The sequence below is a fragment of the Simochromis diagramma genome, unplaced genomic scaffold (genome assembly GCF_900408965.1).
Source record: "Simochromis diagramma unplaced genomic scaffold, fSimDia1.1 OVJJ01000026.1, whole genome shotgun sequence".
NCBI classification, from domain to species: Eukaryota; Metazoa; Chordata; class Actinopteri; order Cichliformes; family Cichlidae; genus Simochromis; species Simochromis diagramma.
Window position 1 is genome coordinate 4,953,755 of NW_024386985.1, and position 22,803 is coordinate 4,976,557.

Sequence of the window (22,803 nt, forward strand, 5' to 3'; positions counted from 1 at the left end):
CATCCTCCCGCTTCTCTGCACGCTCGCCTGCTCATTTCGCACCAAACTCTACATTTGCACTCAGCTTTTCCTTTGGATACACTATTGGATTTTTTGCTAAGCTGGCTTTGTGCTCGCGGCTCCTCGGAGACCAAACTAAAGGATGGTCAGTCAGCACAAGTGTTGGGAAGCCTTTATTTTTTCGCTGCCAACCTTTTAATCGCTCTGGGGAGAAATAAAGCTCGCTGACAGTGAAGTCAGTCCACATCTTCTTCCTCTCTCTTTCCAACATACAGTTATTGTGCGCGGATGGAGGTGTCGGCCTTAGGAATTGATGCCAAATTGTGAACAGTGCAGTCTGCGTGTGTGTGAGAGACCTGCGGAGAAGTTTGACTGCGCATCGTCTTGTGTGGTAAGCTTTGGTAACTGCGTCTCGGCTCCTGTGCAGCACCGCGTTATTTTAGGCCACTACAGTATGAGATGTAGTAGCACGGATTAGTGAACAGGCTAGAAAAGAAAAGAGTATCCCCGAGGTCTGCTGCTGCTGCTGCTGCTGATTACGAAGGACCCGCAGACACCGTCCTCCTCACGGGAGTTTAATCAGCTTGTAGAGATCTGTGTCGGACTTCAGATGATTCAGTGAAGAGTACCTAGAGTCACAGCAACACAGACGCGGGTTAAAAGAGTCCAGCTGTGGTGCAGAAAGGAATCTTGTAGATGCAGCACAGGTGGAGGCATTTCACCTGGATATACACGCAGCAGAGCTCACACAGCGCCAGTCCTTTGAACAGAGGCTTTTGCAGTGAGATGGGTGGGTATAGAGGGGCTCCAACAAAGAAGGAACTCACTGTTTGCATGTCTGAGCCGTGAAAGCTGCACTGTATCTTGGATTTTTATCAGCTTTTCATTTTTTTCTTGTCACACCTCCGCTGAAGGTCTGAACATCTGCATGTCTTACAGATGTTGCCTAGTGTTTAGGAAGGCTGATGGCCACTGCGCTGCGAGATGCTGAATTGATTCTGTCACACATTTCCTGTAGTGGAGCTGTTAAAGATTTATTGAACCCATAGGCTTGGAGTGAGTGCAGAGTTTCTGGGGGACAGTGTGCAGATCATCTAATATTTGACTTAGTTTCCTCTGCCAAAAAAGGCAACATGATGTGCCAACAAGGTCACATCTCAAAAGCTCTCAAACTGAACTAAGTCCTGATTATTTTGAACTAAGAGTTAGCCCTGGCAGTAATAATAAAAAAAGGTATTCAAGTTTTAAACTACTGCGTGTGTTTTTTCAGGAATGGGCGATGGAATGTGCTGCAGCTTTGCAATGAGGCGTCTGTGGTTCTGTGTCTTGCTTGCGAGCATCACCTGCCGTCTGAGGTAAGGAACTGACTCTTAATGTTAGCACACTGTAATGGCACATTATTCACAGCTCATTGCTTAATAAATAGGAATTGATTGTTCAATATTTTTAAATAATTTTACAGAAAGTTAAAGGTGTTTATATGACATCCTTTTTTTCTAATCCACCCGTGTCCAGGATCAGCTTTCTGTTTCTGTGTTTCCTCCAGCTTCTCCCAGGAGATAACTCCAAAAGAGGCAGAATTAAATGACAATATTACCATCTTCACGCGCATCCTGGACGGACTTCTGGATGGTTACGACAACAGACTCCGGCCCGGATTGGGAGGTAAGCCCAGCGAAGGTTTAAACCTCGACACAAATTTTCTCCCCTCAGAGAAAAAATGCTCCGCACCGCAACATCTGCCTTCTGCTCGGCCCAGAAAATTAGTCTGTATTCACGAGACACATGACGAGCTGTTATGACCTCAGCTAAGTATGATTTAATGGCACTGTGAAGTATGCAGCGTGCTGCTGTGACCTTGAGAGAACCACTTCATCTCTGGTTGGACGGTGGGTCCTTTGTTCTGCAGCGACTGTAAAGTTAAGTTCCCATAAATTATATTTATCAAACTGAAAAAAAATCTGGTTTGATGTGTAAACACATAAACATTAAAATATGGAGAATGCCCACTGGCCCAGCTTCAAAGGTGTCATGCATTAATTACTGAACAATATGCAGGCATAAAAATCTTACCGTGGCTTAAACAGTATTAAACATAGCAGAGATGAAGTGACTTTTCAAAAGATGGACTGCAGTCACCCCATCAAATAATCCACGATATGCCATTTTTAATTTTATTTTTATTTATTTATTTTTTGTGGAAGAACCTAAATTTTACAAACCCAAATGTCACACTGGATTAGTTTTTCAGATAAAATGAAATTAGAGATTTGGCCTGTTAAACTTTAATCTCTGCCCAAAGAAGCAAGAACCTAGTCCCTCATATTTAGACCAGATGATGTTGTGGATGCTGATGTCTGCTCTGGAGGCTCACTGTGTTCTGTGTTTTCTTACAGAGAAGGTGACGGAGATCAAAACCAACATCTTTGTCACCAGCTTTGGTCCGGTCTCTGACACCGAAATGGTAATAATCACACTGCAAATATACTAAATGCATACATATTTTAAGTTAAAAACCTGGCCTTATCAGAACTTTAATTACAGAAATTACAAGTCTACTCTGAGAACATGCCTTCTTTTACCGTCCTGTTCCACAGGTTTGAAGAAAGTGATCCAAATTGTGCCAGAATTGAACAGATTTAAATGTTTCCATTTTTCACCTCTTAACCACGATTCAGGAAATATGGCTTGATTTTTGCATAATGTTGTTGAACACACCAATAAAAGGCAACGATCACACATTCAGCTTGGTGAAGGGATCCCACCTGAACCTAAGCTGCATGATGTTAGATTTCGCTAATCACTCTGCTGCTCCTTCTTAACCCTCAAATGAGCCCGAGTGCGATCACACGTAACTCTGTTATATTTTACAAAGGATGACTTTTTATTGGCTTTGTTTGTGTTTCTCATGCCAAATACTGTTTCCTTTATCTGAAGCAAATATTCCATAATCTTCTAATCACAGTTTTTAGTCATTTTTATGCAAAAAGGAGTGAAAAAAAAACCCCTCACAAAATATATGAACAAAATGTACCAATTCCTGTAAGAACTGTGAACTATTGTAGGAGAAACAGACAATTTCATGACTGAGCACTAGTTAATCATCATAAACCTTCTTTATTCCATCAATTTGTTTAGATGCATACGTGACTTCTCTCATATTCATGGGTCTGAGCTGTTTTCCTGCAGGAATACACCATCGACGTATTCTTCCGCCAAAGCTGGAAGGATGAGCGACTTTGCTTCAAAGGCCCGATGGAAATGCTTGCCCTGAATAATCTTCTAGCCAGCAACATCTGGACCCCTGACACCTTCTTCCTCAACGGGAAAAAGTCCATTGCACATAATATGACTACACCTAACAAGCTGCTGCGGCTGAAGGATGATGGGACTCTTCTCTACACCATGAGGTAAGCAAACGTTTTATCCAGCTTGAACTGAAAGCATTTCTTTTCCAGCCAGTCTTACATTACAAACCTTGACTCATAAGAGCTGGCTAGCCATGTTTAAAGATATTGTATAATCCAATTAAACCTGGAGCAATGACTGAAACCTCTATCAGTCTGCGATATTCCTTTGGTAATGGTTTTTAAGACCCCCGCTGCACTAATACAGCCCACACATTTATACTCTGTGTCTCAGTGGTGCATTGATGCGTCATCATGTTGTCCTCACACTGTAAACTGGAGGTCAGGGGAACTGGAAATGTTTGCTTTGACCCAGCGCTCTGTTCTCTCCTCTACTATTAACTAACTCTGTCACCACGTCACAGAAAGCTTTACTTTGAAAACAGCACGAGCTGTTCGCAGCCCAGATTTCACATGCTCTGGCTCTTTCAAAGGATGCATACAGTTCAAGAATGCGTCTTGTTCTCAGTTTGTGCCGCCTTAACAACTGGAAAGAGATTTTTTCCTTGCATAAAGCATACTAATCCACTCATTATTAGTTCAGAGAATGGCTTGTGGATGCATAATACATTAGACTCTGTGCTGTGGAAAGAAATGTATTCTAGATAGAACCATCTCATTTACATCCACTTTCATTTCAGTGCTGCGTCATCATCTTATCAGGTCAATAAATCCTGCAAATCAAATATTAACAAAGGAAGTTTGAGGAAATGGACATGGCTGCGTGTCAAAAATCATTATCGATCCTCTTACTTTGAAATTGCTACAAATCTACAGCACATTTTCCAACGCTACGAGCCATTAGAAACGAGTTCAAGGCGGCCCATTAATGCATTTGTGTTCTGGGAACGAGGTTATTAGCGGAACATTTTAGCCATGTCTTACTCTCCTCTCCTGCGTTCGTCGTTCTGCAGTGTGCAGTGCCCCAGCTGCTGTAGGATGAAAAGATCCCTTAGAGAAACATGAAGGTTCCTTCCAGACAGTGCAATGCCACATTATGCACAATATGGCCCAAAACACGCAATAACTTCCTAATAATCCAATAACATGGACCTCGGTGAAATAACATAGTGAATAGCATCAGTCATCCTTTTAATCATCTGGTAATTTACCTGCACTCTTTTTATTGGTCAGTATGATTTATTAACATCTGTATGTGTTTGACTAACTAAATGATCTGATGATGTAGAAGTCTCAAAACAAAACGCTGTGTGTCAAACATGATTCACTTAGGAGTAATTAATCTAAAACAGGACAGAATTAAACACCTGCTGCTGTACCGATACTGTAAGTGCTGACATGGCAATCAGCAGAAACAATACCAGGATAATATTAGTGATGCTTTTACCTTTATTTAAACTGTTTTATCAATAATCCTTCTCAAATTTTCTGTCTATTTAATGCCATGAAAAGTGATAGTTAATGCATGTTTTTACTTTTGAAAAGAAGGACAACTATATTTTCCAGCATATGTCGCATGTTTCAATAACAACAAAACCTAAATTCAACTCCTCCAGTCAGATAATCGGCTGTAACAATATAACACAATCACCACTAGGGGGTCCTATTCAGACACAGCGAGCAGTGACAATTTTTTAGAAAGTATATTTTGCTCTGTGATGTATTCAGTGAATCCCAAGCTTATCTGTATTCATCTTTGATTCTCTCTCTCACATCGAGGCTCGTGCTCTGTGCCGTGTGGATTTTATTCACACGAAACAGCCGAGACAGCAGATGTGGTTCAAAATGAAGAAATCCTTCTGCTGTGCAGGATTATGACAGTCAACTAAAACTCAAAACTAACGTTTGCTGCAAAAAAATTGGTGGCAAAACTAAAAACTTTGAGGAAAAAATAAAATGAACTTTAATTTGATATTGTACTGCATATAAAGTAACTGCAGTAACTTCAAAATATTGCAGAAATATCTTCTCTAGTTTTGTCTGCCGTCAGTTTGCTCAGCACAACAAGACCGAGCAGGTGTCGTTGCACATTTGAATCGAGACTTTGCATTGCGTTACAATGTTTAATGCGCAAGTGTCAAAGTATTAAAAGTGAAATAAAAGTAATATTATATAACAATATAAGAATATGTTATTTTAATGTGATTAATAAGCACATGTTTTAAATAATATCAGCACTGTTATAAAAATATATGGACGTCCACATCTGTAGATTTCAGTGTGTTGTTGGAGTCTTGAGTCTTGCGTTTTTTTAGATATATAATTCCTTAGATTTGTGGAGGTTTGACACCTCACAAGATCAACTATGAGCGATAAATTGCACATGTACTCGCAGCAGACTGATCATCTGTTCCATAAAAGAGAGGTTCATTAAATGCGAGTGAACTCACACATTTTTACTCAAGAAAGGGAAAATTAGATATTTGAAATGGCTGCACAGATCAACTGGACTGAATGCGATTCATAAACTTAACGGAGGTTGACGGCCCTGTTTGTGAGGTATTCTTGGTGGAAAACATACTATGATCCATTATTTAAATCAATGTGAGAGTCACAACCACACCTGGAATTGTAATGATCACCAAGTAAGACAAAAATACACCAGAGAGAGCAAATCCAACGTTTGGGTCATACAGATGAAGGCAAGCAGATCAGGAGCAGCCGTGGGGCAAAGTTTAGTAAACTTTCCTAAATGGTCACAACTAGACTACAACCAAGAAACGTCAAACAACGCCCCCAAATACAAAAGTAGAAACAAAGTGAATGTACACAAGAAATCAAGTTAATCAAGTGATCACAGGATTTGTATACTGAAATAGAAAATATGTCATCCCAGTGAAGTATAGCACGTCCTGTTACCATGGTGCATTCATTTGAATAGTAGCAGCTCTCATTGTTCTCCATGTGACCAGCAGATGGCAGTGTTATATAAGACCTGGTGGTCCATTGGCTGCCTGTGTGGCTGAGCTGTGTTCACACTTTAGATCCAACATGAGCTCATTTGTTTCCCCGTTTTTATTTCCACTGAAGCTTCATTTGTGCATTGTTGTATTCCCACAGACAGGTGGCATCCTTTCTCCACAGACCAAAGCTCATCACGGGTCCCTCTGCTGGTTCAGATGCTTTTTGCTCTACACTGGGAAAATTGCTTTTCGCTCTACCGTTAATTATTTGAGACACTAATGAAGACAAAGGGAGATTTCTGTTTATAAATGGCTGTTTACAACATTAAACACAATTTATAATAAGGGGTTGTGTTTAATTGTGAACGAGGTGATCATGATAATGATGTAGTCAGTTCATTTTCTGCCTTTTTCTTTCAGGCTTACCATCTCTGCTGAATGTCCCATGCAGCTGGAGGACTTTCCAATGGATGCTCATGCTTGTCCCCTTAAATTTGGAAGCTGTAAGTAAATGCACCTTCAAGCAAATGCCCACTGCACATAATGAGTCTTTAATAATACAGGAAAAGGTGTGATGTAAATGTTTTATGTCAGCATCCGGAACTAGAGTGATGTTAAAATAGTTAGCAAACTTTTCGAAAAAGGGGGTACACCAGAAAGAAAAGCAGCATGTAGTTTTGACATGGCATCGGTTTCAGTGTCTTTCTCCATGCAGAGGGCATAGGGACGGATGAACGTTAGTGCGTTTGACAGGCCGTGTCCCTCAGGTGTAAAGCTATTGTTGCGGCGGTGCAGGAGAGCCATGTAGACACTGACACACTCCTCCTGATGAAGCCATTAATCAACATGTCAGGGCTGCTCCTCTGCACCCTTCACTGGCTCGGCTACATTTAATGGGAAATTTCTGAAACAGCTACCCTACATGCACACACACTGGAAGAAGCTAGAGACATAAACACACACACCAAATCTAAATTTACCACCAAGGTAACCTTAGAAATCTGGACGTACTTTTGCACATGAACCGCCAAACCACCACCTTCCATGTGACTTCTATGTTAGTCAGCTTGTCTCACACGGTCCAAAAATATCTGGGGAGCTCCTGTTCTGTAAGCTTCAGATTAGCATTTGAGGCTTTCCCTGCCACTGACGTGACGTAGTGATCGCAGTCCTCATGAGTGCGCTTGCCGCATGCTGACACTTAGCTGCTCCCACAGCTACTTTGGTCACCTTACCGGCAGGTGAAACCAAGTGCAGGGATAATCGCAGCAGCTAATTAAGAGAACAACTGCTGTGATGCTGATGAACTCTACTTGAAGTCCATCAGGGATCCCTGACAATCGAAACCTCCTCACAGAGGAGCTGTTCTTCTCATTTTTAGCTCCATATTTTTAATATTGTATGATTCACAGATCAAGGTTTTCTTCCTCATATCAAGGTGGACCTTAGTGCTACCCCTCCTCTCCATTCTAAGGCAAGCGAGCTTTGCTCTGATTGGCTGTCAGTCATAAACAGAAGGTTAAAACCGAAAGTAAGGGGAATGGCCATGTATCTACTCTCACTGACATCACACAGATCCAACAGTATAACACCCGTGATGAAATGAGTGAACTGAGATCAGTCGGCAGGCGGAGCTTTGGGCTCACAGGGGGTTTGTGTGTATATACTGAGCCTTTTTATAATGCCAGTGTCCACTGGAACAGAAGATTTATGACAGGAAATAAGGAAATGCATAAAAGCGCCACTTTAAATTAATTATGTAAGTTTAAATACAGCACTAGTTGCTTGGTTTCTTGCAGATTTAGTGTAACAGACAAAGTCTATTGCATACAGCAGCTCATTGCAAATACACAAAGAAAAAACACTGACAATAAAAGTTGTAACAAAAAAGCAACAGAATCTCTTTAATTTTGTGAAGATTCTTTTAAAATTTGATATCCTTGAATGGAAAAATGTGAAAACCCATCAAAGGCTGAAAGCTATGTTAACCATCGGTATTAACTACAAAAATAAAATAAGTGGAAATCGTTCCAAACTGTCCAAATAACACAAATAATTAAGCTCAACAAAAGCAGTGATGGAAGTGTGGCTGCAGTATGTATTATTGTAGCTTTGCTAAGTTGTGATCTATCGTGATGAAGGTGAAAAAACACAGAGGTTGCCATCCTAAAACTAACTTTTTAAACCGTAACTGGTGAGAAAAAAATCTACGTGAGGCTGTGAGCTGTAAAAGTTACCGCGTGATACATCCTGTTTTCTCCAACTCCATTAACCCAAGCTAATCCTCTGACCTAATGGACAGCACTCACCCGTGAGCTCAAGGCTTTCAAAGCTACAGTAGACCTTTCCTTTGCTGTTGTGTTAATCACCTTTCATGGACTGAACTGTACAACCACCAGTGTCTGTGTGCCTGCTGTCGCTCATCGCTGTGACACAATTTAAAGGAAGTGTGTGATGCACAGAAAGCCTTTACCTGATGTAAATACACCAGAGCAACACGCGGGTCTTGTTTTGTGGTCACACTGGTGGCCACGTGACCATGCGTATATATCTTAATTTGTTTTAGTCACATTACACCTGTAGTCTCTTTGATTCTCTTAGTGTACCTCCTTACATCCGACTTCCAAAATTCCAAACCAACTTTTGAAAAAGAGCCGACAATTCTGGTGAAGTTTTCGTCTACAGCAGTCGATTCACAATCTCAGTGTGTGTGCCAACTGTCGTACAGCCTTAATTAGACATCACTCGCCATAACAGATGGTTTCTTTTTGCCTGAATTTACAAAGATTTATTTGTACCTCAGTAAAAACGCCGTTAAAAAACATCATAATACAAGAAAAAGTCTAACATGGCACGCTAGCGTGCTGGACTCTTGCGACACTATTCTGTCCTCATGTTTGAGTGTTAGCATGGGAAAATGCTAATCTGGAGTCGTGTTCTTGCCGGCGTCTCAATTTTTCACAGCTGAAGTAATTGCTCAGATCATTCATGCACCTGTAAATGAACCGAAATGCAAATACAAAACAAAGTAAGATGAACGTTCTTACTCAGTCTGAAAGGCTGTTTTTTCTAATTTTAGATTACACTCTGGGTGATAAATAGAAGTGCTCCATGTTCAGATATATGCACACAAACCACATTTATCAGGATGATTTCTTACTTTCATTTGTCTCTTTTTTGCACTTAATGATGGGCAGAAAACATTATCAGGACCGAAACAGGGAACAGAGTCACAGTTAAACTGAAAATATGACAAAAACCTTTGAAAAGGATGTTTTTAATTTGGTTACTAATAAATGTATTTATATGTCCACGTGTTTCTGTATAGGTTTTAGACAGACGTAGGCCTGATTCTATTACTGTGATATACAGCTCCCGTTAACACTGCAGTTTATGCAGAAGCATCTCAATGTTTGGGTCTTTTAATAAAGAAATCTCCTATGCTTAAAATATACTTAAGACATCCGGTTCAGCCTCACACGAGACTAGTGGCCTCGCCACCACCCGTCTGAGTGGTAACGAGTGTTTTCAACCCTTTGGGTCTCTCTGATTTTCTCAGGCATGTCTGAAGTACACTGGCTGCTTTATGGGCCACATGTACAGTGACTTCCTGTATGTAAAGATGTTTTACAGATGAAGTTTCTGAGTGTTTGAGCTTGTCTGCCGACTGTGATTTGTGGTTTTGTTGCAACAGCTATAATGCAATAACTTTTTTTAAAACTTTATAGCTGATATTTGTAATAAATGTTTGAATTTCTCTCATAGTTACCATAAAATAAAAACGTTTTTTTTCCTATGTGGAACGAGCTGGTGAACCAAATCAGGTCCAAATCTTCCTACACATCTGTAAACCAACAACATACATTTACATTATTTTAAGCGAAATGAGTGGCCAAGCAAATTTTCATATTTAACCTTTTTAAAGTACTATTTGCTGTCTTGTGTGTTTGTTGTGTTATGTAGAAGTGGCTACAGAGAATAAAGTGTATTCACTGTGAGCATACATTGTCATTAAGAACTGTAGTGTATCAGGGTTGACACAACAGAAGTGTTTCACCTTTTTTTAGGTTTGTTCACACTGACCTTTAAGGTACGTTGTTGTAAACAACCAACACCCCCTGGGGGTTAAAAAAAAAAAAAAAAGCTATAATCTGCAGTTCCTTGAACGCCCACTTGAGGCTCCGACAGTGAGTAAGTTCTAGTAAATAGCAGATACAAACAAAGAAACTGGAACTCAATCATAAAGATTTATGGAAAAAGAAAAGGGTGAGTTTTCATTAAGAAAGCCAATATGCAAAAAGTGCTACTTAGAGTTTCCAGACTGCAGTGTAGTTTGATTTGGGGAATTACCATTAGCCTGAAGACTGGAAAGAGTGTAAAAGATGACAGTTTGTGGCTTAACTTTATTTTCAAGAATACTTTTAGTCTAAAGCAGTGACCTCTTTCAGACTCATAACCAGTGTGATCTACGGTATCTTGGGCTTTCTCTCCAGTTTCACGATAACTCTGAGGTCAGTCTTTAGAACGAGGTGACAGTCCTCCAACCTGCAGGATGGAAAACAGCGACGTTGTGGCTGTTGTTTCTGAATCGTTTTTGAATTTTAAGAAACTCTCTAAAAAAGCACAGACTCCTTTTCAGCCTGTGCAGAAAGCGGTTTTGAGCAAAGTGCCATATATAACCCTCAGTCTGTGATGACATTGGCTTAAAGTTCATTTTTTCTATTTTAGAGCAATGAATGGCTTAGTCATTATATAAAGGTCTTTTGTCTCCCAACAAGTGTATAAGCCTCGATCTACAGACAAAGCTCTCTGAACTGTTTAAGTGTGGGTGAAGTGTTACAGTAGGTGCAGCGCGTAATGTATTCTGTGACTCGGATGCACAAAGATTCATTCGAGGCAACGCGGAGCCTCTTTAAGACGATAATCCACAGCCTGGTTGACTAGGGTCAATCTAAATTGCAGTGAAGTCTTCTAACACCACAGTTGCTGGATTAGTGCAACACTGTTAGATTGGATTCTGCACTGCGGTACAACTGAGAGAGAAAGACACACAGATGCATCTACTGTACAGTACGTGTGGAGTTTGTACTTCAGCACAAGTGCGTGGGATCGCCGCCTTTGCGTTTTGCAGAGTTCACTTGTTTCTAAAACGAAGCTATGAATGAAAGATTGAGCTTGAAATGCACGAGGATGAAGAGGTAGTGGCAGCAAAAGGAAGAGTCTGACGTGTCACAACAATCCCCCTCACTGTGCCACATATAACATCAGGGCGATTATGTTAGAGCCACACACGAGCTCTTGACAGCGACTTCAACTTAATCTCTGTGTAATGAAGTCACACTGGTGACTTCTCTTTCCAAGAACTCTAGGTATTATCACTATTTTAGCTAAGTAACTGACTTTCATCATGAGGACACTTTCGTGATAAATTAAGAAAAATGTTTTGCAAGTGTAGCTTTTGACACTCATTCGTCAATGAATAGAAAACAAAAATTAAGGATTTTCAGATAGAAGCTAAACAAATGGAGGTGCAACTATAAGGAAGACAAACAGACACTCTGACTCAGACTGAAGCTGTACATACACCAGAGGTAAAAAAAAAAAAAAGACGCAGCTGAAATAAGTTAAGAAAATAAAAACGAAGCAAATTTGGACATAAGATACAAAAGAGCGAGGAGAAAGAGAGAGGAAGCTAACTAAAAACAAACTCCACAAAATCATCGGTAGATAAACCTGACAAGGAGTAAAGTAAACATATAAAAACACAAAGAGATCAACTGAAAGCAAAGCAGAATGAAGAGTCCATAAATCACATAAGTCATTCTCGAGAAGAAAGAAATTATGAACTCAAAATCCAGGGACTGGGGCCCTTTTAGTGCATCTGCATGAACACTGCTGGATATTTGCGGCACATTTTGGATTTCTGGATCATACTCAGTAAGTTAGCATTTGTCGGTCATTTGGAACTTTTTTCTGCTTTTCTTGTTAAACAGCACCTGTATCTGAACATTGACGTGACTAAAAATGCAGCTCTTACATAATTTCATTCACGTAACATGTCATTTATCAAACTCATCTTTGCTTGACAGGAAGTAAAAGCTCACAGGGGACACAAAATAATATTGTGAACATGCACCGTGGGTGGACGGCTCGTGTGGCATTAGGTCTTTTGTTCTTTTGTTTTTTTGTTTGTTGTTGTTTTTTTTTGGGGGGGGGGGGGGGGGGGGGGCTTATGTGTGCGAGTGTGTTGTTTGATCCATGAAATGACATTCATTCAGCAGACCGTTTATTTCTGTTCTAATAATATATTCGAATCCTTTCTGAAAGCGTCAGAAGCAGTCAGTCACTTCAGCGTTTTCCACTTTGACGGACAGGAAGGACGAAGCAGAAGGAAGTCAAACTAAAGTTAATGACAGACCCGCTGAAACAGCTGTGCTACTCTCACGCTTGCATGCTTCAGAGTTCCTTTTATTCATGAAATTAAAGAAATATAAATGATGTTGGCGACATAAAGGTAGTTTCTGTAATGAGGTTTGGAGTTTAGTAATCTCAAACCTCTTTGAGTCTTTGATGGACTCTGTGCAGATGTCTCACCTCAGGGATATCACTGATGGTAGTTTTATTGTTTATTACAGATATTCAGAGTGCCGTGTTTAAAACAAGCTAAATAGGAAAGCCAGCTAAAATATTCGACACGAGTAAGCGTTATTACAGGCTGCTACAAAGACATGCATCGCTGCTGTAGTGTTTAATGCACGTCCAAAAAGTCTCCAGTTTTGGTGACTGAATTCTAGGATTTTACTTTTTACTTTAATTATTTACTTACTACTGAGCATTAATTAGCAGGCATGTCGTGTCTGTGTGGCGCTCCTATGTAGAGCTCCAAAACCAGTGAGCAACATCACGATGTCTTTTATCGAGTCTCCACAAAGCTGCAGAGAATGAACACACTCTTCACCTGCAGTTAATGAGTTCAGCCATGTGTCCACATTTTAAACAAATCATGTTTTTGATCACAACTCAAGAATTCATTCAGCAGTTATTATAAAACTGGAAGACTCGGGGAGTTTATGTAGAAGGTTAAAGGTCAAATCTGGACATAGACATTATCGATGTTTATGTTATTTTAAAGAATTGTTCCTGAAGCAAAGAGTGATATTAGTTATTGGACTGTTTCTCATAAATGGGAGATTCAAGAATATTTTTGCGATGTAATTAAAACTGAGTCCAGGCGAATATCAGATAAGTTCTTTTTTCTCTGATGAACAGTAAGTATTGCGTTCAACGCCTAATCTGAAATGCGTAGGTGTTGAAAAGTCCTTTAAATGGTGTTTTAAAAGTTTGTAGTGTTTTTTTCTGTCCTTTTTTTTGTTTGCCCTGAAACCAACTGTGAACATGGCGGTTAATGAAACTGGATAAAATTACTTCCTGATATAAATCCAAATAAAATTGAAACAAAGTCTTAAAAGACTGCGCATCTTTGTGTTTTGTTTTCTTAGACGCTTATCCGGTCTCGGAGGTGGTTTACAGGTGGACCGAGAAAGCGGCTGACTCGGTGGTGGTTGCGGAGGAAGGGTCCCGGCTCAACCAGTATCACCTGATTGGTCAGGACGCGGGCACAGAGGACATCTACACCAGCCGAGGTAAAGCGAAGAGTAAATGGACTCAGATTACAGATGAACCATCCCACAGCATCACACACACGACCTCTTACGTCTTAGCTCTCGCCGTTATTTCCCTTCTTACTGCAGCGGTCATACCCCAGCTTCAGGCTGTGTTAAGCCCTCACTTCCACCCTATTATCCGTGTTATTATAGTGTTCCAAAGATATTGTGTGAAGAAACTGTTTTCAAATCAAGCAGGATAGAGACAATGAATGAATCACAAGGATTTGAGGATGCCTCCCACACATAGCCAGCTGTCTCTGCAAAGAGAAGAGATAGGATGGTGCTGGGAAGGGGGGGGTGAAAAAAAAATCACTTATCCGTGGTCTGAGCCATTGGGTCTGTAGGGTTAATCCGTTTGCAGGCCCATCAGTTGTGCTTTTACTAAGTGACGTCACAGCGCAGGGATTGGCTGCTGGAGTGGAGGCATGTGGGGTGGGGGGCAAATGGCATCTGCTTAATTCTGTTATGTAAAGAAGTACAATAATACAATTCTGCTGCTTGTTGGTGGAGAGTCTGTCACAGAGGAGGAGTTCCTATAGTGTGATGTATACAGAAATAGCTATCTTAATCCAGTATCTGCCGGGGCAAGCCGGTGTTTACACTGGCTGGTGTATGAAAAGTGAACACTTGTCGAGAGGCACGTCACATGCTTCTTACATGGTAAAAAGAATAAGCCAGCTATGCTTACACAGGAGGAAGACCGAGACTCAGTAACCGATGAGATTCTGCCATAGACAGCAATTCTGTCTTTACACACCCCTGCAGCTCAGACTGGTTAAAGAGGGCAGACACACAAAGCCATCGTGTCCTTAATTAGTATCACTAATCTGGGGTGCAAGCCCTCTGTAACAAGCCGAGAATAGCTCAGCAAGGTGCTCGCAGTGAAATGACCTTTGACCTCACAAGCTAAGCTGAGGATGATGTGAGAAGAGAAGCAGGAGCTGAGCTGAGAATACTTGTGATTTCACTTGGTTAAAGACACCGGGTTACAATTAAAAGCAGCAAAGTTTAACAGATGGTTTCGAAATGTACTCACCAGTTGACCAACATAGCTGCGTTGTTCTCTGCTATGAATGGCAGTTCTCCACAGACACTCCAAAAACCAAACAGTAAAATCCACCACAACTGCATTTTTTCACGCCTCGGAGATTTCCATCCACTTCCAATCCCAGCAGGCGGTCAGATCAGAGCGGGGTTCGCCCGGCCGTGCCACCACGGAGCAGGGCTGCTCACTGCTAGTCCTCGGAGCGAAGGCAGCACAGGTGCCCTTTTCATTAAGAACATGATGCTCGTTGTTGCATCTCACAAAACTTTCCTGCGGTCCCTCTCAGCCCCCCTCTGCTTCAGTCATCTGTGCACCTGCTTGTAATCACCGCTGATCCAGGTCTGTTTTAGTGTTCTCGCTCAGGCAAGGCAAGGATGTGCGTCCCCAATCAAAGGCCTGGCCTGACAGAATGGGATGGTCTGTCTTTCACACACAGAGACACACACACACACACACGCATGCATGCACATAGAAAGAGAGAGAGAGAGGGGGAGGAAGCGAGAGAGAGATATACAGGATGCAGATTGTGACAAGGGATTAGTGAGACAGAAAAATCGGATTTTGCCAGGAGAAAGCAGCAGTCATCTGTGGATTTTCTATAGTTTATCAGACTCCATGGCTCAACAGGATTTTTGGAAAAAAAAAAAAATCCTTCAAATGCAATCTTCAGTTGGTTAACGAGATATGATGAGTTCCCCACAAACCTTTTTTCTTTAAATAATCGAATTCACACATTTGGATGATGGCCAGGGCATTGTCGGGTGGTTTAATGTAGAGCACAGAGTGCAGAGTGACGATGTAGCAACTACTCACAGGCCACATGTTTCAGGAAAGGTAAAAGGTCTCAGAGATTAAGGGGTCAGACGTGATACCCGACGCAAGTAACTCCTAACATACATGTGAGAAAAATGTATTTATAAACTATGTGTTAGGAACCTCTGGCCTGCAGTGGTTCAGCTGTGGTAGGCAGAACCAAAGTTAGTGGAGACCAGAACAAAAGCTAAAAGAAGACGGGAGGTTGGACCAGCATTCTCAGGTGGCTAATAACATGACCTCAAATAGAAGGTTAATGCAACTGTTTATCCTAAAAGTGTTGCACTGACAGGTTACAGTGCCCCCAAGTGGCCAAAAGTTGTTTTTTTTTGGTTAATTAGTTTTTTTGTTTTGTGTTTCCAAATAAAAGAGCATTTTAATTATAAATGCCACTTTTCTTTGTGTTGTTTACAAGTTTTTGCTCAGTTTTATGTTATTTTCTTTAAAATACGGAATTGAGTAACTAAAATAACTAATTGCTAATTTCTGCTGTTTTCCACAGGTCAATACACCGTGATGATGGCTCACTTTTACCTAAAGAGGAAGATCGGCTACTTTGTCATTCAGACCTACATGCCTTGCTTCATGACTGTAATCCTATCACAGGTTTCCTTTTGGCTAAACCGCGAATCGGTGCCAGCACGAACCGTGTTTGGTACGTTTGAAAAAAGGAGAGAAATCAAATGAATTCAGATATATTTACATAATGTTAGCAAATTTCATGTGCTGTGGGAATATAAAGCTGGGAAATGAGTGCAGTGAATATTCCTAAATGTCTTTTTCTGTGACTCGGCTTCACAATCTGCCTTTAATACTTTGATACGTGCCCTGTTTTTATGACTTAATCTGCTGGAATAGAAACTGAAGAGCAAGTGTGGTGAGTAAAACTGACCCAGTTTTCTGCACCACCAGGTGTGACCACAGTGCTCACCATGACCACTCTCAGCATCAGCGCTCGAAACTCGCTGCCTAAAGTGGCTTACGCGACTGCCATGGACTGGTTCATCGCAGTGTGCTATGCCTTTGTCTTCTCTGCCCTCATTGAATTTGCCACAGTTAATTATTTCACCAAAAGGAGCTGGGCGTGGGATGGAAAAAAAGCAATGGAGGCCCAGATGCCAAAGGTACGTGCTGTGCTCCAACCTGCCCTCGACTCACATTCTTGTTGATTAACTACAGTGGAATTTTTGGAACAGGAAAACTAAAAATACATTTTCAGATCTTGATGTAGTTTTTAAAGTCAATATTGAAGGCTGGAAAATTGATTTTTTTTCCCTCACATAAAGTTGGCCTGTATTCTCAGTGCAGTTCAGAAAGAGTGTTACAGCTGGTTGTTACAGCTCAATATATTTGATAGAGCCAAGCTCACTTTATTTAAAAATAAAGGTCCTGTAAAACAGCGGTCCCCAACCCCCAGGTCATGGACCGGTACGGGTCTGTGAATCGTTTGGTACCGGGTCGCGAGAGTTGAGGCTCGGGTGTGAAATTTATGGTTTTCAAGGCTTTTATCATTAACTCGGTTTCTCTGGGTCCTTTCCCTTGTGTTATGAATTGTTTTTGTCTTGGTCGTATCATTTTCATTTGTTGTATTTATCTGCGACACCTTAAAGGCTGGTTCTTGAAAATATTGTCTTACATTAAACCGGTCTGTGGCGCAAAAGAGGTTGGGGACCGCTGCTGTACAACATGCCTCTGTTAGGGGATCCCTTGATATGTTTGAATGAAAAACTAACTAGTTAAGACATAATGCATTGTGTGTAAATTTACTGCAGGTTTGTGTGTAGCCCATAAACTGTATATAAAAGACTGTGATGGTTTGGTTTGGGCTATGAGGTCCTGGCGTGAAGCCTTAACTTGATTTTGACCATCATCTTGGTTTTCCGCATTAGTGACAGGTTGGTAGGGGCTGATGTGACAGAGAAACTGAAGACACCGATTTGTTGTACATATTGACTCTAATAAAGACCATGATTTACATTATCCACTTATGCTGTGTTAGATTTGACGTGAAACTAGCGCCTGACACCATAAACGCATCAGAAAACATTTACTGAGGTCATATGTCAAGTAAAATGTTCTATCATTTTCCCAAAGAAAATTATCGCCCCCTGCTGATCATTAGAAGAATTTCAGCTTCAGCTTGTCCATCTTTTATATACAGATAATGGTTCAGGCAGTACATTTGGCTCGATTAGGAGGAGCAATTACACAGCTTTCTTCTTTAGTCAATTATGTTTAAATAAGTTATTATCAGTGCTGCCTCAGTGGAATAAAATTGGAGAAACGCTGAAGTTTGTTCACGGTATGCCAAACCGTGCTTTCATCTGCTGTGGGGAGAGAGAAGAAAAAGGGGGCGCAGTGAAAAATTTTATTTCCCAAATAATAATAAAGTAAGAGATGAATTGGGCGATGCGTAGAAGTTGAAAAAAGCCGGATCAATATCTCCTCTGCTCAGTGTGCCGGTGCTGTGGCACAGTGCCAGTTCATTACTGCCCAAGGACGTTGATCCCTGCCTTCAGATCTCACCAGCCATCTTTTATTGTTCACCTTCAGCTCTCGTGTATGTGTGTGAGTGCCTGTGATATTATCCACCTGTTTTATTATGTTCAATGATGAATGTGCCACTTTTTCTTATGCATATTGAATCAATGTTTTTTTTTTTGCTTCTCTACAGAAGAAAGACCCTTTAACTCTGTCTAAGAAGCCAAACAACAATTGTTCAGCTGGTGTGAATTACACAACCAACCTAACGAAGGACGCGTCCATCTCAACTATTTCAAACAGCACGGCTGTCCAGCTCAAACTGCCTGAAACCAAGGCGCCAGACCCCAAAAAGACTTACAACAGTGTCAGCAAGATTGATAAGATGGCCAGGATAGTGTTCCCCGTGCTGTTTGGGACCTTCAACCTGGTGTACTGGGCTACGTATCTCAATAGGGAGCCAGTGATCAGCAGAGATCAGCAGAGAAGTCCTTAGTCCTTGAGTCATTGACATGTTTTTTAGCTAGTTCGATAACATTGCATGTGCGTTGCTTCAAGAACATTTTGCCATGTTTGCTTAGAGTTTGTACATGATTAAAAAAAGCTTAATTTGTCACACTTTACCACTCAGTTATTGATTTGTTTCTGCCACATTGTGATCTTTTAAATTTTTTGGCATTTGGCATTTATATTTTCTCCTTGAGTCTACATTCGATGATGGCTCAGCAAAAGCCAAATGCTATGCAAAAGATGCACCTGTGTTATTACTCGAACTCGGCTTTTTTCTCCTTTGTAACTCGAACTTTGTACAAATGGGCCGGAGGTCCGGGATTGCGAAGCTGGGCCCGGGCACATGGAAATTTGCTTCCTTGTTAAAAGCAGATGAATAGCCATGCTTAATATGTTGCCTTCAGAGTGTGATAACTCATTATGAATGCACTGAAATCCTCTGCTATTACATTTATCAAAAGCCAGTTTTTCAGCTTTTACTTGAACGTTTCTGCTTCTTGTTTGCTTTCGCTGACTTTCTCCATTTCGTACGGCGAGTTCTCATTTACTGTTTTGTTCCTGTTTCCGTTGGTCCTATAAAACGGGGGATGATTTAAAGCTAATGTGATAGTGGCAGCTTCTGTTTCCAAGTCCTCGTGTAGAGAATCCTGTATGTATGCAAGTGTGGTAGTAGTTTGGGAAAAATGTATATACGCTCAGCTTTTAGAAAGGCACCACTGAGCCAGTAAGGTTCATCTATGTAAAGCATATACAGCACCAGTATTACTCTAGTCTAGCGCTTTATTGACTGGATTAGGAAATGATCCAAGTAGCTTAAGCTTTAGAGATGTTGACATTTTTTTAGGTTACTTTGTTGTTTCTAAGCTTTGATAATAACTTGCAAATATTATTAACTAATATCTGGTTGCTTTGAGCAGAGTCACTCTTTGTCATGTAATTAAAAGACTGATTTGAACTAATCAGGTTATCAAGAGAGACGAGGGTCTCAGTGACAAGGGTCTCATCACATTACATTAAATAAAATTCCGATAAGCTAAATGAATAATTTTATATTCTGGCAATATTTTATTTGCTTTCTTGTTGAGAGTGTAATGAGAAGATTAACGCTGCTCTCTCTGTGCAGTAAGTAGTGACGCTCTCCAGTGTTCAGACCTTATCTTAGCATAAAGACTAGAGCTGGGAATGATGTTTATTTCATTCTGATTGGCTACCTTGGGGAAGCCTGCTGAAGGGCAGCACCTGGTGCTTGTAAGCTGTGCTTGGTCTGCGCCCGCGGTAGATTACCATGTAAAGAAATATGTGATGAGCTGATGTCGGCTTTTGGAGTTTCATCATAGTGGTTTGTGTTTTCTATACAGTCTATGTTTCACGGGCAGGAAAACGTACTTTGAGGAAACTTTAAGTTTTCCAAGAAAATGAAACAAACAAGCCGAGCCAAGCTGGCTGTTTCCTTCTACTTTAAGTCTTTACGCTAAGCTAAGATGACTGACCCCTTTCTTTATATTTGTTTCATATGAAATACATTTCACATTTCTCATCAACCCTTTGCAAGAAAGCCATTTCCCGTTTTTAAAAGGCACTATTGTTTAATTAGAATATAATGTGATGCCCTCCACAGCAGCTGCATGCTCTACACTCACTTCAGCAGAGTTAGTTCTGCAGACTGAACAGAATCATGTGACTTTATGCCTGCGTGGCCTGCCACTACTTCATTTGTTGGATTCATTTGAGATTTTAGATACATACTGTACTGTTGTTTAAATGCAATGATCTGAAGCAATAAATAATGCTCATGAATAATGACCTCTGCTTATTGTAGTGTGTTACCATCCATCCATTCTCTTCCACTTATCCTTTTCAGGGTCCCAGGGGGTCTGGAGCCTATCCCAGCTATCTTAGGGCTAGAGGCAGGGTATACCCTGGACAGGTAACACATAGACACAGACAACCAGTCGCACTCACACCTATGGGCAATTTTGAGTTTCCAATTAACCTATCCCCACTAACTGCATGTCTTTGGACTGTGGGAGGAAGCCAGAGTACCCAGAGAGAACCCATGCAAACTCCACACAGAAAGACCCCACCATCAGACTCGGCCTGATGGTGGAATTAAACTCAGGACCTTCTTGCTAACCACCGTACCACTACGCTGTTCTTATTACCATTTGATTCTCATTTCATTCAGATTTTCTTCATCTGGTTAATGTTTTTATTTATTTGTTTGTTACGAACACCTTTTTCCATGGGTACACGCCTGTCTCTGCTAAAGCTTCCCAGACTCTATCCGACTGCTTTTAGTTCCAAAATCTCAGCGATGATAAAGCATGAAAAACCTTCATCATCTCGGCTGTAGCATTGCATGTATGGAATGTAATCTGATGAGTGCAAGATGCTTAATCAGTTTCATCCGTTCATATAAATACGCACATTGAGTGAATACATTTTTTGCTACATCGACGTGGTGAAAGAGACGATGGCTTAATCTTGCTTGATGGAACAACAACTGCATGTTCCTCTGCTCCTCCTTTGATTACATACATCTATATCTGGCTCGTGTAGCAGTCCACTTGTTTGTTAAATCTATCGTGGGGGTCTCTGTGGCAGTAACATCTGGCTCACATCTGTTCAACAAGGATTTAGCTCTGTTTAAGTTGCTTTTCCCGTTCAGCAAGGCCATACTCTAAGTCACAATAAGCTGTCACCAACATCACATGTCCACAGCATCAAACCACACTCCATGCTTAAAGAATGTGTTATTCCTTCTGTCCCTTTGTGCACACATTTTAAATGCCAGACTAAAGAAAAAGTGACATTTTCTTGATGAACTGGGCCAGTGGCACTCCCTGCAACCTGTAGGTCAAGCTAACCCATCATATGAAAGCCATTAGCTTTGTTTAAGGACAACATGGGATTCAAAGCACTGATTTCTGATTTGATTTTGTGGCGCTGTATACTATTGATAGCAGCATAAACACGACAAGTAGACTTCTCCCTTGGTGGAATGGATAACGCATCCGACCACTGATCAGAAGATCCTAGGTGCACTCTTGGCCTGCTCTGCACTTTGAACGCTTTCCCCGGGTTAATCAAGGATTCTGGTTATACAGCATCAATGTATGCTAAGACTTTATATTGGAAGAGCCTTACAAACCCAATAACTCTTCATGACTAAACTCTTAATAACAGTGAGGAGGAAATGCATTTTTAAACAGAGGAAACCTTCAGTCGAAGGAACTGAGACAAACGGGATTTGAGCTGCAGTCACCTGACTAAAAGTCAGGTACATCTGTGTTTCCATCACTAACCTTCTCACGTTTCTACAGGTTATATCAAAGCTTTTTCTCTAATATTGACTATCACAGGCCTTTAAAGCCTGAAACATGAAATAATTCCCAGAAAAATCTTGATTTTTAAAAGAAATCAAATGTTTATTGACCCTTCTGATGAAATAAAATAATATTAATGTATCAAATGCGATACACTTGACTTTAAAGTGTAGGCTGCATTCACGTTCTGTTATAATAACCATGAATACAAGTTTGCAGCTTGGAAATAGCATTCAGTTGCAGAAAGCATGCAAACCTATCTTCATGTCCAGCCCTTTAAAACTGTTTGTTTGCAAGCTCTTCTTATTTGGTGTGGCACAGTTCATGGTGGACAAACATCAGAAGTGGAAACTATTAAAAGTTAAAGAAACTTACTGTGCCAAGTAAAAAATAAACATTCTTTTCATTATGCATACTGTATAAGACATGTCTCCAAAACTGCTTGGTCAGCAGGGCTAGGACACATTCACAAACTAGATAAAGTATGAAATCACCAAAAAGCTTTCAGAAGAAATATTATAGAAGTGAAGTGTAATATAAAACAAATCATTAGTTAACTTAGATTCACAGGTTTGAAATTTCATGTGCTTAACAAAAGCCTTTTAATATAATAATACAGCGTTTTATATTATAGTTGCAAGGTGCCAGACAAAGGACAAAAACACATTTGTCAGAAAAGTGATAAAAAAT

At 40.6% G+C, this 22,803-nt stretch overlaps 1 protein-coding gene across 3 annotated transcripts; it reads left to right on the top strand.

The window, feature by feature from the left end:
* Nucleotides 1-14: 14 nt before the first annotated feature.
* On the top strand, nt 15-19,492 carry gabra5 (gamma-aminobutyric acid type A receptor subunit alpha5). Of its 3 annotated transcripts, XM_040040280.1 has the most exons (11): nt 15-145; nt 276-391; nt 1,271-1,355; nt 1,547-1,665; nt 2,397-2,464; nt 3,190-3,410; nt 6,692-6,774; nt 13,771-13,914; nt 16,299-16,451; nt 16,709-16,920; nt 18,471-19,492. In XM_040040280.1, the coding sequence occupies exons 3-11, from the start codon at nt 1,273-1,275 to the stop codon at nt 18,771-18,773; spliced, it is 1,386 nt and encodes a 461-aa protein (XP_039896214.1). In that variant the 5' UTR covers nt 15-145; nt 276-391; nt 1,271-1,272; the 3' UTR covers nt 18,774-19,492. The 3 variants fall into 3 exon arrangements, with proteins under 3 accessions (XP_039896214.1, XP_039896212.1, XP_039896211.1); XM_040040278.1 differs by having other exon boundaries at nt 20-391; XM_040040277.1 differs by lacking the exons at nt 15-145; nt 276-391 and adding an exon at nt 679-790.
* The last annotated feature ends 3,311 nt before the right edge of the window (nt 19,493-22,803 follow it).

What these genes read in the sequence shown, in the direction of transcription:
- gabra5 (XM_040040277.1), top strand. Translation starts at nt 697, where the DNA reads ATGCAGCACAGGTGGAGGCATTTCACCTGGATATACACGCAGCAGAGC. An exon ending in ACTCCGGCCCGGATTGGGAG is followed by an intron (nt 1,666 to 2,396) that starts GTAAGCCCAGCG and finishes GTTTTCTTACAG; the next exon opens with AGAAGGTGACGGAGATCAAA. An exon ending in GCCAGCACGAACCGTGTTTG is followed by an intron (nt 16,452 to 16,708) that starts GTACGTTTGAAA and finishes CTGCACCACCAG; the next exon opens with GTGTGACCACAGTGCTCACC.